This window comes from Schistocerca piceifrons, chromosome X (genome assembly GCF_021461385.2).
Source record: "Schistocerca piceifrons isolate TAMUIC-IGC-003096 chromosome X, iqSchPice1.1, whole genome shotgun sequence".
Classification (NCBI taxonomy): domain Eukaryota; kingdom Metazoa; phylum Arthropoda; class Insecta; order Orthoptera; family Acrididae; genus Schistocerca; species Schistocerca piceifrons.
In genome coordinates this window covers 720,422,639-720,436,909 of record NC_060149.1, presented here as the reverse complement: position 1 = coordinate 720,436,909, position 14,271 = coordinate 720,422,639, and the positions used below count along the sequence as shown (strand labels likewise).

At 41.9% G+C, this 14,271-nt stretch overlaps 1 protein-coding gene across 1 annotated transcript in view; it reads right to left on the bottom strand.

The window, feature by feature from the left end:
- Positions 1 to 14,271, bottom strand: part of LOC124722855 (intracellular coagulation inhibitor 3-like) — a 190,540-nt gene that overhangs the window by 11,103 nt on the left and 165,166 nt on the right. The window contains exon 6 of the mRNA XM_047247981.1: positions 11,669 to 12,017. Coding sequence (XP_047103937.1) covers positions 11,669 to 12,017 — 349 coding nt within the window. The remainder of the gene's footprint in view (positions 1 to 11,668; positions 12,018 to 14,271) is intronic.

Sequence of the window (14,271 nt, the reverse complement as noted above, 5' to 3'; positions counted from 1 at the left end):
TCATTCTCTGATGAGTCTTCTTCGGGGTGACACCTTCTGTTGTCAAGAATTCAATGACTGCACGTTGATTAAATCGCATTGACCAACCATCTGCGCAGGGGTCCATACTCTACACTGTAACAACACAACCGTTCAGTGCTAAGGCTTCCCACCAACTGGAGCTGTATAGAAGAGGCTACGGAACAAGCCAGTACCTACTGCATACCAATGCTGCTGTTTAAGAGTTACGAGGATGGAGGCATTACTAATCAGTCAAGGCTTGTACATCTGAAAAACTTCTTACAAAGTTCTTCCAACATTGAACCGTACAAATCTCACGACTGTACCTATCCCATCAAGCCCTTTGAGATAGCAAGATGAACAAGTTCCTTGTCCTTGGGTATGATGGTCAAAATACTTTTTCATACCGACCAACCACTTTTTCATAGTTTTAGAAGAAACTAATGGTGAGGTTGGAACAAGAATTAGAGAATTTTTTTTGAAGCCTCAAATGGTCTTGTGACAGGATCGAACTCTGGTAAACAAACATGTGACCAGGTCAAGAGAGATTTGAAAGATGTTTTCTTTCCCAGTGAGGGAGAAAAGTTACTTATTACAGTCAGATTCTTGGGGCCGTCAGTGTGAAAGAACCCTATAGAGCATCGTACCCAAGGATGAGGCACTTGTTCATATGGTGAACCCAAAGGGCATAATGGCATAGGTACGACTGAGATGCACATGGCTTTTGATGTTGGAAAAACTTCATGGAAAAATTTTCAGATATTTCTGTTGAATAATTATGTCAGTCTCCACTTGAGAAACAATGTAATCAAGCTGCAGTTACTAGTACACAATTAATTCCCTTTGCAAAGGCTTTCCAATGTACTGAAATATGCCTGATACAAATTAGGAAATTTAGAGGGTCACTCGCAACAATTTAACATCCTGCTGAATTTTGTTTTGTATTTCTCTCAGTCACGTATATTCTGTGAAGAATTTTCATTCAGTTTATGTGCATGGTGTAAGAAAATGTTTTAGACAATTATTTACACATTATACTGACATTTATCATAATAATGAGTATTTACTATCTTCAATTAACAAAATACATTTATGTAAAAAAAAGAGTGTAAAATAACTTCAAACATGAAGCAAATATAACTAAAATAAATGGCTAACAATAAATGCTTAGGCATTATAACTAGTTATGTTGAAAATACAGCACATTGTGTAAAGCTTACTTCCCAAAAATGGTATTTAAAGATCCAGCTTTATTACACACGGGTGTATGGAGCTTGAAAGTGGCTTTAATTTATGTTGTAACAAAAGTTTTCATTTTGCAAAATTAATTAATGGTGGTGGGGTATTATGCAAAATTTCAGATTAATACAATATTCGATTATACATGTTTCAAGGACATTAATTATGTATCAAGTTATATATGAAAAACATTTTTTTATATAGCATGATTTCAAAGTATTCCCTCCAAACTTAATACGTCAAATTACCTTTCAGGCCGTTTATTACAGCTTAAAAGTGGAACTGGGCACAAACAAAAAATACGTACTGCATTATTTTGACCCCTACTTCTACATCTACATCATACTCCAGAAGCCAGTCAATGGTGTGTGTTTGAGGGTACTATTGGTACTACTATTTGATCCTTCCAACCCTGTTCCACTCACGAACGGTACACAGGAAGAATGATTGTCGATTAGCGTCTGTATTGAGTCTAATTTCTCAAATTTTCTCCTCATGTTCATTATGCAATGCAAGCTGTATATAGGGGTAAGTAATATGTTGTCTACATCTACATCCATACTCCACAAGCCACCTGACGTGTGGCAGAGGGTACTTACAAGGGAACCTCCCCGTCGCACCCCCCTCAGATTTAGTTATAAGTTGGCACAGTGGATAGGCCTTGAAAAATTGAACACAGATCAATCGAGAAAACAGGAAGAAGTTGTGTGGAACTATGAAAAAAATAAGTAGTCCATGCGAAGATAGGTAACATCAAGGACACTGGGAGTCAAGGAGCGGCGTGGTCTCGTGGTTAGCGAGAGCAGCTACGGAATGAGAGGTCCTAGGTTCAAGTCTTCCCTCGAGTGAAAAATTTAATTTTTTATTTTTAGTTTATGTGACAAACTCTTATGTTTTCATCACTTTTTTGGGAGTGATTATCACATCCACAAGAAAACCTAAATCGGGCAAGGTAGAAGAATCTTTTTACCCATTCGCTAAGTGTACAAGTTAGGTGGGTCGACAACATATTCCTGTCATGTGACGCACATGCCGTCACCAGTGTCATATAGAATATATCAGATGTGTTTTCCTGTGGAGGAATCGGTTGACCTATGACCTTGCGATCAAATGTTTTTGGTTCCCATTGGAGAGGCACGTCCTTTCGTCTACTAATCGCACGGTTTTCCGGTGTGGTCGCAAAACACAGACACTAAACCTATTGCAGTGAACAGAGACGTCAATGAACGAACGGACGGATCATAACTTTGCGAAAATAAAGAAAGTAAAATTTTCAGTTGGGGGAAGACTTGAACCAAGGACCTCTCGTTCCGCAGCTACTCACGCTAACCACGGGACCACGGCACTTCTGAGCTCGAATGTTCCTTGATGTTGCATGTCTTGCACATGGACCACTCAGTTTGTATATTTTACTAATTTGTTTTATGGTTCCACACAACTTCTTCCTGTTTTCTCGATTGATCTGTGTTCAGTTTTTCAAGGCCTATCCACTGTGCCAACTTATAACTAAATCTGAGGGGGGTGCGATGGGGAGGTTCCCTTGTTAGAGTACCTCTATCGGTTCTCCCTTCTATTCCAGACTCGTATTCTTTGTGAAAAGAAAGATTGTCAGTATGCCTCTGTGTGGGCTCTAATCTCTCTGATTTTATTTATCCTCATGGTCTCTTTGCGAGATATACGTAGGAGGGAGCAATATACTGCTTGACTCCTTAGTGAAGGTATGTTCTCGAAACTTAAACAAAAGCTCATACCAAGCTACTGAGCGTCTCTCATACAGAGTTTTCCACTGGAGTTTATCTATCATCTCCGTAATGCTTTCACACTTATTAAATTATCCTGTAATGAAGTGCGCTGCTCTCCTTTGGTTCTTCTCTATCTCTTCTATCAAACCTATCGTGTAAAGTTCCCACACCGGTGAGCAGTATTCAAGCAGTGGGCAAACAAGTTTACTTTAACATACTTCCTTTGTTTTTGGATTGCATTTCCGTAGGATTCTTCCAATGAATCTCAGTCTGGCATCTGCTTTACTGACGATTAATTTTATATGGTCATTCCATTTTAAATCACTCCTAATGCATACTCCCTGCTTCCAGTTGCTGACCTGCTATATTGTAGCTAAATGATAAAGGATCTTTCCTTCTACGTATTCGCAGCACATTACACTTGTCTACATTCAGATTCTATTTCCATTCCCTGCACCATGTGTCAATTCGTTGCAGATCCTCCTGCATTTCAGTGCAATTTCCCATTGTTACAACCTCTCGATATACTACAGTATCATCTGCAAAAAGCCTCAGTGAACTTCCGATGTTATACACAAGGTCATATTATGACACTCCCCTGTGGCACGCCTGAAATCACTCTTACTTCGGAAGACTTCTCGCCATTGAGAATGACATGCTTCATTCTGTTATCTAGGAACTCTTCTATCCAATCACACAACTGGCATGATAGTCCATACACACTTACTTTGTTCATTGAACGACTGTGGGGAACTGTATAAAATGCCTTGCGGAAGTCAAGAAACACGGCATGTACCTGGGAACCCGTGTCTATGGCCCTGTGAGTCTCGTGGACGAATAGCGTGAGCCGGGTTTCACACAATCGTCTTTTTCGAAACCCATGCTGATTCCTACAGAGTAGATTTCTAGTCTCCAGAAAAGTCATTATACTCGAACATAATACGTGTTCCAAAATTCTACAACTGATCGACGTTAGAGATATAGGTCTATAGTTCTGCACATCTGTTCGACGTCCCTTCTTGAAAACGGGGATGACCTGTGCCCTTTTCCAATCCTTTGAAACGCTACGCTCTTCTAGAGACCTACGGTACACCGCTGCAAGAAGGGAGGCAAGATCTTTCGCATATTCTGTGTAAAATCGAACTGGTATCCGATCAGGTCCAGCGGCCTTTCCTCTTTTGAGCAATTTTAATTGTTTCTCTATCCCTCTGTCTATTTCAATATCTACCATTTTGTCATCTGTGCAACAATCTAGAGAAGGAACTACAGTGCAGTCTTCCTCTGTGAAACAGCTTTGGAAAAAGACATTTAGTATTTCGGCCTTTAGTTTGTCATCCTCTGTTTCAGTACCATTTTGGTCACAGTGTGTCTGGACATTTTGTTTTGATCCACCTACCGCTTTGACATAAGACCAAAATTTCTTAGGATTTTCTGCCAAGTCAGTACATAGAACTTTACTTTCGAATTCATTGAACGCCTCTCACATGGCCATCCTCACATTACATTTCGCTTCGCTATCCCATCTCTTACGATCTTGCTTGGCACATACTCACCTAACGCAAATTGTACGATAGTTTTTAACTTTGTCCATTGATCCTCAACACTATCTGTACTTGAGACGAAACTTTTGTGTTGAGCCATCAGGTACTCTGAAATCTGCTTTTTGTCACTTTTGCTAAACAGAAAAATCTTCCTACCTTTTTTAATATTTCTATTTACGGCTGAAATCATCGATGAAGTAACTGCTTTATGATCACTGATTCCCTGTTCTGCACTAACTTTTTCAAATAGTTCGGGTCTGTTTGTCGCCAGAAGGTCTAATATGTTATCGCCACGACTCTGTTCTCTGTTTAACTGCTCAAGGTAGTTTTCATATAATGCACTTAAAAAAATTTCACTGGATTCTTTGTCCCTGCCACCCATTATAAATGTTTGAGTCTCCCACTCTATATCTGGTAAATTAAAATCTCCACCCAGAACTATAACATGGTCATGAAATCTACTCTAAATATTTACCAAATTATCCTTCAGGTGCTCAGCCACAACAGCTGCTGAGCCAGGGGGCAAATAGAGACATCCAATTACCATGTTTGACCCTTCTTTAACCGCGACCTTCACCCAAATTATTTCACATTTTGGATCTCCGTCAATTTCCTTCGATACTATTGCACTTTTTATCGCTATAAACATGCCTCCCCCTTCACTGTCCAGCCTGTCTCTGCAGTATACATTCCAATCCGAGTTTAGAATTTCATTACTGTTTACACCTAGTTTCAGCCAACTTTCCATCCCTAGTACTATGTGGGCATTGTGACTGTTTATTAATGAGAGCAGTTCTGAGAACTTTCTATAGATGCTCCTGCAGTTTACTATTACCACATTAATATTGTTATTCCCTGTTGCGTTTTGCCTACTACTACTACCTTGTCACATCTCGGGAGGCTTCTTGTCGAGACTAGGGAGGGAATTCTCTAACCTAAAAAACCCACATGTCCACCCCACACATACTTCGCTACCCTTGTTGCCACTTCCTGCGTGTAGTGCACGACTGACTGTATTCAGTGGACCCTACATTTCTCGACCCGATAGCGGAGGTCGAGAAATTTGCACCCCAGATCTCCACAGAATCGTCCGAGCCTCTGGTTTAAGCCTTCCACTCGGCTCCAAACCGGAGGACTGCGATCGATTCTGGGAACGATACTACAAATTGTTAGCTCAGATTCCACCCCACGAGTGAGGCTTTCCGCCTTCAACTCCGCCAACCACCTGTATGAACTGAGGATGACCTCTGAACCCAGACGGCAGGAGTCATTGGTGCCGACATTAGCAACAATTCGCAGTCGGGTGCACCCAGTGCTCTATCACCACCAGTAGGGCCTCCTCCACATCTCGGATGAACCCCGAAACCCCCCCCCCCAGCAAGCAGACAGAGTGAACACTGGCCTTCTTCCCCGACCTTTCCACTATTTCCCTAAGCGGCTCCATCACCCACCTAACACTGGAGCTCCTAATCACTAATAAACCCCTCCCCCCGTGTGCCTGCTCGGACCTTGCTGAAGGATCGGCCGCATGTCCACTCACAGGCAGAGCATGTGATGCCACACGGCCAGCCTCCACATTAACCCTCCAAACACTTCCTGGAAAGTGCAGCCCCCTTCGGACCAGAGCATTCTTGCCGAATTTTCCTAATTGCAGGATCCCAAGCTGTACTGAGATGGTAACCACTGTCTCGATTAATTAAATTTTCTTTCATCACCGAATCCCAAAATCCACTGGCGCTGCACAACTTCTTCATTTCTTCAAATTCGAAGGTATGCTTTTCGTTGATGCTGTGTTACGCTTGGGATCCTGCAATTAGGAAAATTCAGCAAGAACGCTCCGATCCAAAGGGGACTGCGGCCAGCGCTGATATGAACAGACACCGGGAATCCACGCCCGCACGCGCATCCTCCCCCTCCGCCTCCCAAACACTGGTGGTGCCAAGCGCGATTCCGCAGCACGTAGCATGTGATTGGTCAGCGGCCGGAATCTGATAGCAGTCCACTGGCTACAAAGGAGCGCGACGACAGACAGCATCCCGACACTTTGCCTGAAGATGAAGGATACGCAATCCATTGAAATGTTGCGACTAGAAGATGATGCCACTCGGCTGATAACTCGTGAAGATTTCATAGCCCCTTAGGGTTATTACTCAGATCGGTTGACAAAGTTTTACTCTGAAAGCCATTGGACGCTTCTCCCACTGCTCTCTTTATGCTCATTTTCATGTAGTTCAGCTAGGGTTTTACTTCTCTTGAATCTGAGGTGAAGTTCTCTTATTATGTAAGTTATTTAACATGGCTATTGTACTATAGTGTGTCTTTCCCAACCCTTAAGACGTCCCTGAGAACATAATTGTTTATAGCATATCACACGATTCCTTTGAATTTTTTCCATTTGTTTTCCACATCTTCATTGTCATCACTGAATATTTTATGCTGACTGCTCAGATGCTGTGAAATTTGTATCCTGTCACTCTTTCTAAGCAATATCATCTCCTTACTGTTTTTAACATTCTTTGTAAAACTGGTTGTCACATATCCTGTCACAGCCTTATGATCACTGATACCTTCCTCTGTGTTAACTGATTTCATAAGTTCAGGTCTAAAAGATGTTACCCTCATGAGCTGGTTCTCTGTCTGCTCAAAGTAATTTTCAGACAAGACATCCAGAACAATGTCACATGAATCCGTCTCTGGCACCAGTTTTGATATCGTGACACTCCAAATCTACACCTGGCAAGTTGAAGACACCCCTAGTACAATGGCATGATCTGGAAAATTAGTAACTATATTCAGCAAGCTCTGTCTGAACCGCTCTACCACTACAGTTAATGACCCAGACAGCCTATATAAGCATCAAATTACCACTTTTGACTGATCTTTGATACTTAACTTCACTCAGATTACTTCATCTATATCTACATTTATACTCCACAAGCCACCCAACGGTGTGTGGCGGAGGGCACTTTACATGCCACTGTCTTTACCTCCCTTTCCTGTTTCAGTCACATACGGTTTGCGGGAAGAACGACTGCCGGAAAGCCTCCATGCGTGCTCGAATCTCTCTAATTTTACATTTGTGATCTCCCCAGAAGGTATAAGTAGGGGGAAGCAATATATTTGCTACCTCATCCAGAAACGCACTCACTCGAAACTTGGACAGCAAGCTACGCCGCGATGCAGAGCGCCTCTCTTGCAGAGTCTGCCACTTGAGTTTGCTAAACATCTCCGTAACGTTATCACGCTTACCAAATAACACTGTGATGAAACGCGCCACTCTTCTTTGGATCTTCTCTATCTCCTCTGTCAACCTGACCTGGTACGGATCCCACAATGATGAGCATACTCAAGTATAGGTCTAACTAGTGTTTTGTAAGCCACCTCCTTTGTTGATGGACTACATTTTCTAAGGATTCTTCCAATGAATCTCAACCTGGCACCCGCCTTACCAACAATTAATTTTATATGATCATTCCACTTCACAGTCTGAATCCACGATAACCTCACCACATTTTATCGAATTCCTTACTGCTATAAACATGGCACCACCATTGGTGACTAACCCATCATTACGATAAATATTCCAATCTGAACTTAGGATTTCATTGTCATTAATGTCCGGTTTCAATCAACTTTCTATTCCTAATACTATCTGCACTTTATAACCTTGAGTAAGCAATACTAAATCTGGGACCTTTCCTTTAACACTCCTGCAGTTTACTGAAATCATATTAACCTTTTCTATCTCTGATGTGCTACAACAAATGTTCTCTGAGGCCAATGAGGCTAATTAAATCAGGCAAATTGTCTTTGATCCCGAGGGAGGGTTCCTCTAACCTGAAAAAGCCCTATGTGCACGCCACATGTACTCTGCCACCCTAGTAGCCGCTTCCTGCAATTAGTGCATGCCTAACCTATTAAGGGGAACCCAGCAATTCTGTAGCCAATAGTGGAAGTCAAGAAATTCGCACCCGATAGTGTCACAGAGTCATCTGAACTTCTAGTTTAAACCTTCCACTCTGCTCAAACCAGAGGACTGCAATCTACCCTGGGAACGATGCCACAAATAGACAACTTAGCCTGCACCTTGCATGTAATGGTAGTTGCCTTCAGCAAATCAGTAATCCACTGAATGGAGCTGAGGATGCCCTCAGAACCCAAGCGGCATGCGTCATTCGTGCTGACATGTGCCACTAAATGCAGTTGGTCGCACCCAGTGCGCTCAATAGCTGCCGGCAGGCCTCTTCCACATCACGGATGAGACCTCTTGGCGAAAGTATCAAGTGCACGCCGGCATTCGTTCCTGCCTTGCCTGCTATTTCCCTGAGGGGTCCATCGTCCACCTAACACTGGTGCTCCCAATGACAAGCATATCAACCCTCTGCACTTGTCTGGACCAGGCAATGAAATTGACTGCTGGCCCAACTGGAGATGACTTCCCATGCTGGCTCAGAGTTATCACCAACACAGGGTAACATCTCGTGCCCATTGCTAAGGTGTAGGACGCCAGCTGTGTGACCTGCTGCCTCTTTCACCTTCCGCCCAGTGACATGCAAACTATCTGCCATCCACTCTCAAGTGATGACGGACCAGACAGATGTTGCAAATCAGAATACGCAGCGACAGCCAAGACACGAGGAAATTACAAAGGCACCAAAGGTGTCGCAGGCCTTCTCCCCAGGTCGTAGCCATATCATAGTGTGTAAAAATAGATGTAAGATCTCAAATGGCGGTTGCCAGTAAGCTACTGCACAAGATAAGTATGCAAACTAGAATGCACTGGTCTAAACTATGTGTCACCTGCCAGCACAAGATTTACACTTAGTGGCGTGACGCGGCAGCCTGATGGCAGGAAAATTACACTAGGAAGCTACCTTAAACAAGGATTTGCCCACAAAAACCAAAACACAGTGATCTGCTAACCACTGGTCTACACACTAAAAGATGCAGGTGCAGTTCACTGCTGCTGGTACACACTCACCACATTTCATCATTTTCATTTACTGACAGTTGGGAATTGTCCCTTGTCAGTCTAGCAGTGCCCTGGCTGCAATGATGTACACTGTTGTGAGGGACATAAGACAGATGCATGACGCGAATAACTATGTATATAATTATTTAATTCTGATGTGCTGATGCATCAGTCTTCTGGTCTGTTATGGACCTACCAGTCAATCAGAAAGAGTACTTTTACTGCTATTTCAAGATACAAAATAACTTGTCCTTGTAGTACAGAAGGCAAATGGTCGACTTCAGTTTACTGGGAGAATTTTATGAAATTTAGATTCACATCTCATGATATCAGGTGTACTGCCGATGCCTGGACAGTGTCTGGTGTTCCCCACAACGCCCGTGCCTGCGGCGGCCGTTTCTGGCAGTTCTTTTTATCTCTAAGTGTTCCGTCTTCCGTTCACACCCACTTCCTCTGTTTTCTCCAGTGATGGCCATGCCAAGGCGTTCTGTACGAGGTCCATGCCTGCCAGGCGTGTTCCCAGCACTAGCAACATGCTTTACATATTTCTTAAGCTTTAGGCAACTGCTCCAGCTACCTATCGTTCCCTGTCATTTGCCTGGCCTTACGGGTTCGGTACGCCCCTACAAGGTTTGCTTCCTGCTCAATTGCATATTCAGTCCACGCATGCCACAGCAATCTCTTGTGGCGGTGGCCGCCGTCTGCAGTTCTGTAATATGTCTGGTCCTAGGATGCGTAGAACTCTAAATGGCAGCCACCACCACAGGAGATTTCTGTGGCGTGCACAAACAGAATATGCAATTCTCACAGCAGCCTGATTCAGCAGGGAGTGCATCTTGTAGGAGCATACCGAACCCACAAGACCAGGAGCATGACAGGGGCATGACAAAGCTGGAGTGGTCGTCAACAGCATAAGAAATGTCTAAAGCACATTGATAGTGCTGGGAATGTGCCTGGTGGGCATGTACCTAGTATGGAATGCCTTGGCATGGCCGGCACTGGAGAAAACAGCAGAAACGGGCAGAGACGGAAGATGGACTAGATATAAATAGCACCAGAAATGGCCACAGTGGGTGTGGATGGTATAGGGAACCCAAAACACAGCCCAGGTATAAATATGGGACACAGTCAGCTTGCTGAGCAGTTGCAGGAAATACCTAATCAAGATGCCGAAATACGTCGTCATAATATTGTGTTGGGAAGACGCAGACCACCAGCAGTACACCAGATTCCATGAGATGACACCGAATCACCATGAAAGTCTAAGAAATTACAGAGCTTAGATTATCTACAAAGGAGACAATATACAGAATACTAGTGCGACCCATTCCTGAGTACTGCTCAAGTGTTTAGGATCCCCACCAGGTCAGACTAAAAGAAGACCTTGGGGCTACTCAGAAGCACACTGTTAGATCTGTTGTAGGTAGATTCAATCAACATGTGTAAGTACTATGAAAACAGCTCATAGGAGGCATACAGACAGTCTGTTCCCTTGCTCCATTTGCAAGTGGAAGAGGAAAGGGAAAGACTACTAGGGGTACCTGTTACCCTCCACCTATACACCATAAGGTGGCTACTAGAGTATTATGTAGATTTAGAAGAAATGTAGAGCATTCCGAAGTCTAGATTAGGTCGGTAGTTGACTGTTTGGTTGTGATTTGCAGTGGATAACAAATGTATCACAACAAAGATATTTTAGTTAAACAAAGTTTGTGATAAGACTGATTCACTTTTGTTAGTGTGACATTTCATACACTCAGTGATCTCGAAAATGACAGACAAATTAATAAGTCTATCAAACTGTTACAACTATTTGAAGACAGAAACTTATTCACATCTATTAAAATACTCATATTAGAGATAGCACATTAATATTCAAATGAGTGATCTCAGACGAAGAAAGAAAGAAAATATCTGAAAGAATGAAAAAATATTGGTCAGACAAGTGCAAAAACCCCTTTATGTAAATAACCAGACTATTATTGAATTGTCTTACTGAAGTTTTATTGAACTAAATTGTTTAATTCAATAGAAAGTCTTTGTATAAACGTTTTACAAATTAAGTGAGGTGTCAAATGAAGGCAAAAAATATATAAATAAATGTACTCAAATGTTTATATTCCAGAATAACGAACTTTCAAATAAACACAGGAAACATACAGATTTATTCTTACCCATGTGCGATGAGACAGCTCCAACAGAATTAACCGCAACATATGATGCGGAGAAAAAGGCATCTTGAGTGATAGATTTCACATACAGTGGAGGAGCACCACTTGCAGAAGCAAATCCTAACTCTGCTGCACTTGCATTGAAGAGACTCCGTACACCCAACTGTTTCATAAATGGTGTCAAATCAAGTCCACTTGATAGAGCTGTAAACTGAGGAAGTGAAACTTCCGTCTCAGCGTATGTGAGCCAGTGCGGCAGCTGCTGGAACGACACTCCTGGGAGTTTCACAAGAAGCTCATCTATATGATCAGGAGCATCCGGCAGAAGTATGAGAAGATTAAACGTTCCCACCTGTAAGCAAATCAAGATAATTTCTAATATAGACTTTATCTCATGAAAATCATTACGTATTCTTAAAAAAAGGCATATAGCATATTTCAATGCTACAAAATGGCAATTTATAAACAAAGTCACAATGTAATTACATGCCTATTATCAGACCTTCCATGTTATGTAATCATCAAATTTCACAATACAAATGCAAGAGCAGTTTAAATAAAACAAATACATGAATTAAACACAACAACCCCCCCCGCAAATTTCACCACGTCAAAGTACGTAATACAGTTCTCTACAAGCACTAGTGGCAATCTAGCAGTATGAGCCTGGTGAAGTATGTGGTGTCACCGCCAGACATCACACTTGCTAGGTGGTAGTTTAAATCGGCCGCGGTCCATGTAGTACATGTCGGACCCGCGTGTCGCCACTGTGATCGCAGACCTAGCGCCACCACCAAGGCAGGTCTCGTGATACGAGAGTGGACTCGACCCCAGTTGTACGAGAACCAAGCTACCGCCCAGTTGTACGCGAACCTAGCTATCGCCCAGTTGTACGAAGCCTTTCTCTCTCATTAGCCGAGAGACAGAATAGCCATCAGAAGTTAATGGCTACGAACTAACAAGGAGCCATTTGTATCAGTGCCTATAGCTTACGAGTATTCAAGAGAGATGTATTCCAAGGAATCAATAAAAGTTAAGTAAAAAGCATCTACATACTTTTCTTCGTATTCATTTATAAGTTCTCATGTTCCAGACTTCACGCCCGTCTGCTGTATGCCGTGCACTATCGGCTACCGCGTAGTCAAGCTTTCTTTTTCAGCTAAACTTCACTGTGTCGGTCCAGCTACCGACACAACAAAGTAACTTTCATAACTACAAAAACAAGATTGTTAAGAGGCAATCTGCCAGTTGGAGTCAACCACAAACTAACAGTAAATTTCGAAAATGAGGGCACAAACAGCTGTCTATCAATGTTGGTTTTGTCATTTGTACAGTATCATGTGAAGGGAGTGTCCCACATGCAATGTTAACAATATATTAAATCAAATATCGTCCAAACAAACAAAATAAAAATAAATTATTTCTTTAAATCACAGTTGTGATAGACTGATCTGTGCTGTAGCCCAAAGTCAATGTTAAGGCCTTTGTGAACAAACTTGTTTGTCAAATTTGCTCTTACCTAGCCATGGATTTATGGAACAAGCCTGTACATTTACCAACAAAGTTCGACCCTTTAACCTCACTTTTTGAAACAGACACTGTTATACTGTATTTTGCCACTAGTGGGGCTGGCTACAAATGCAGATGCAGCATTTCTAACATTGACTCGGGCATTTTGTCAGAATAAGAAGTAGTATCAGCAAATGGAAAGTGAAACTTGTTTAGAGTTGGGTCATTCCATGCCAAGTGGTTTAGAGGTTCCTTTATAACCATCAAGGATTTTGGTGAAATTTTGTATGAACAATTGCACATACTTCCAATGAACATTGGTGTTTTTCATCATCATTAGTTAAACACTTCCGGAGATACAGTGATTCGTTTGACGCCATGGTGCAGCTACCAACAGTGCACCCGGTAATTTTCAGTAACTTTGAGACATAACATCTCCGATAATATTTTCTTGAAAGAAACAAAACTAGGTTATGTTGCATAACTTTTTCCATTCTTGTAAGTGAAATAATAAAGAATTCCTGACCTATCTGCATATAGACAATTTCAAGCAAAGTCAGATGAAAAACATAGATATTTAAAAAAGAGAGAGAGAGGAAGCTTAGCTTTTTGTATCTCCGGAAGTAATTGCAGGGAAAAACCTGAAAACACCATAATTTACCAACACAAGGTCTTAGAATTTACAATTTCATTCTCCTACTGCTTTCCAATAGTTAACAAATTGAGGGCAAAGTTAATTTTTCAAAAACTGTCACACACTATAGTTGTTTAGTACTCTCTGGGCAAGGTAATATCAAAATCATGACTAGGAAGTGAGAAAGTCTGAATAATATGATATATTTCAGTCTGCTCTTCTATTATAACTACAGAATCAAACTGGTTATAAACTTCATGATTTAACTGTTCATTATCAGGACAGTGGAGATTATGGTAGCAAAACTGTTTCATAACAGCTGCAGCACACATCATACAAATGGTCTGCAGGTTTTACACCACTGTCACATTGTGTAGATTTTGGTGAAGTTTACAGAATTCTTCCTCACACTTTTTGGAATGGACTCATGTTGTAGAGAATAATCAGTATGTCTTTATTGTGC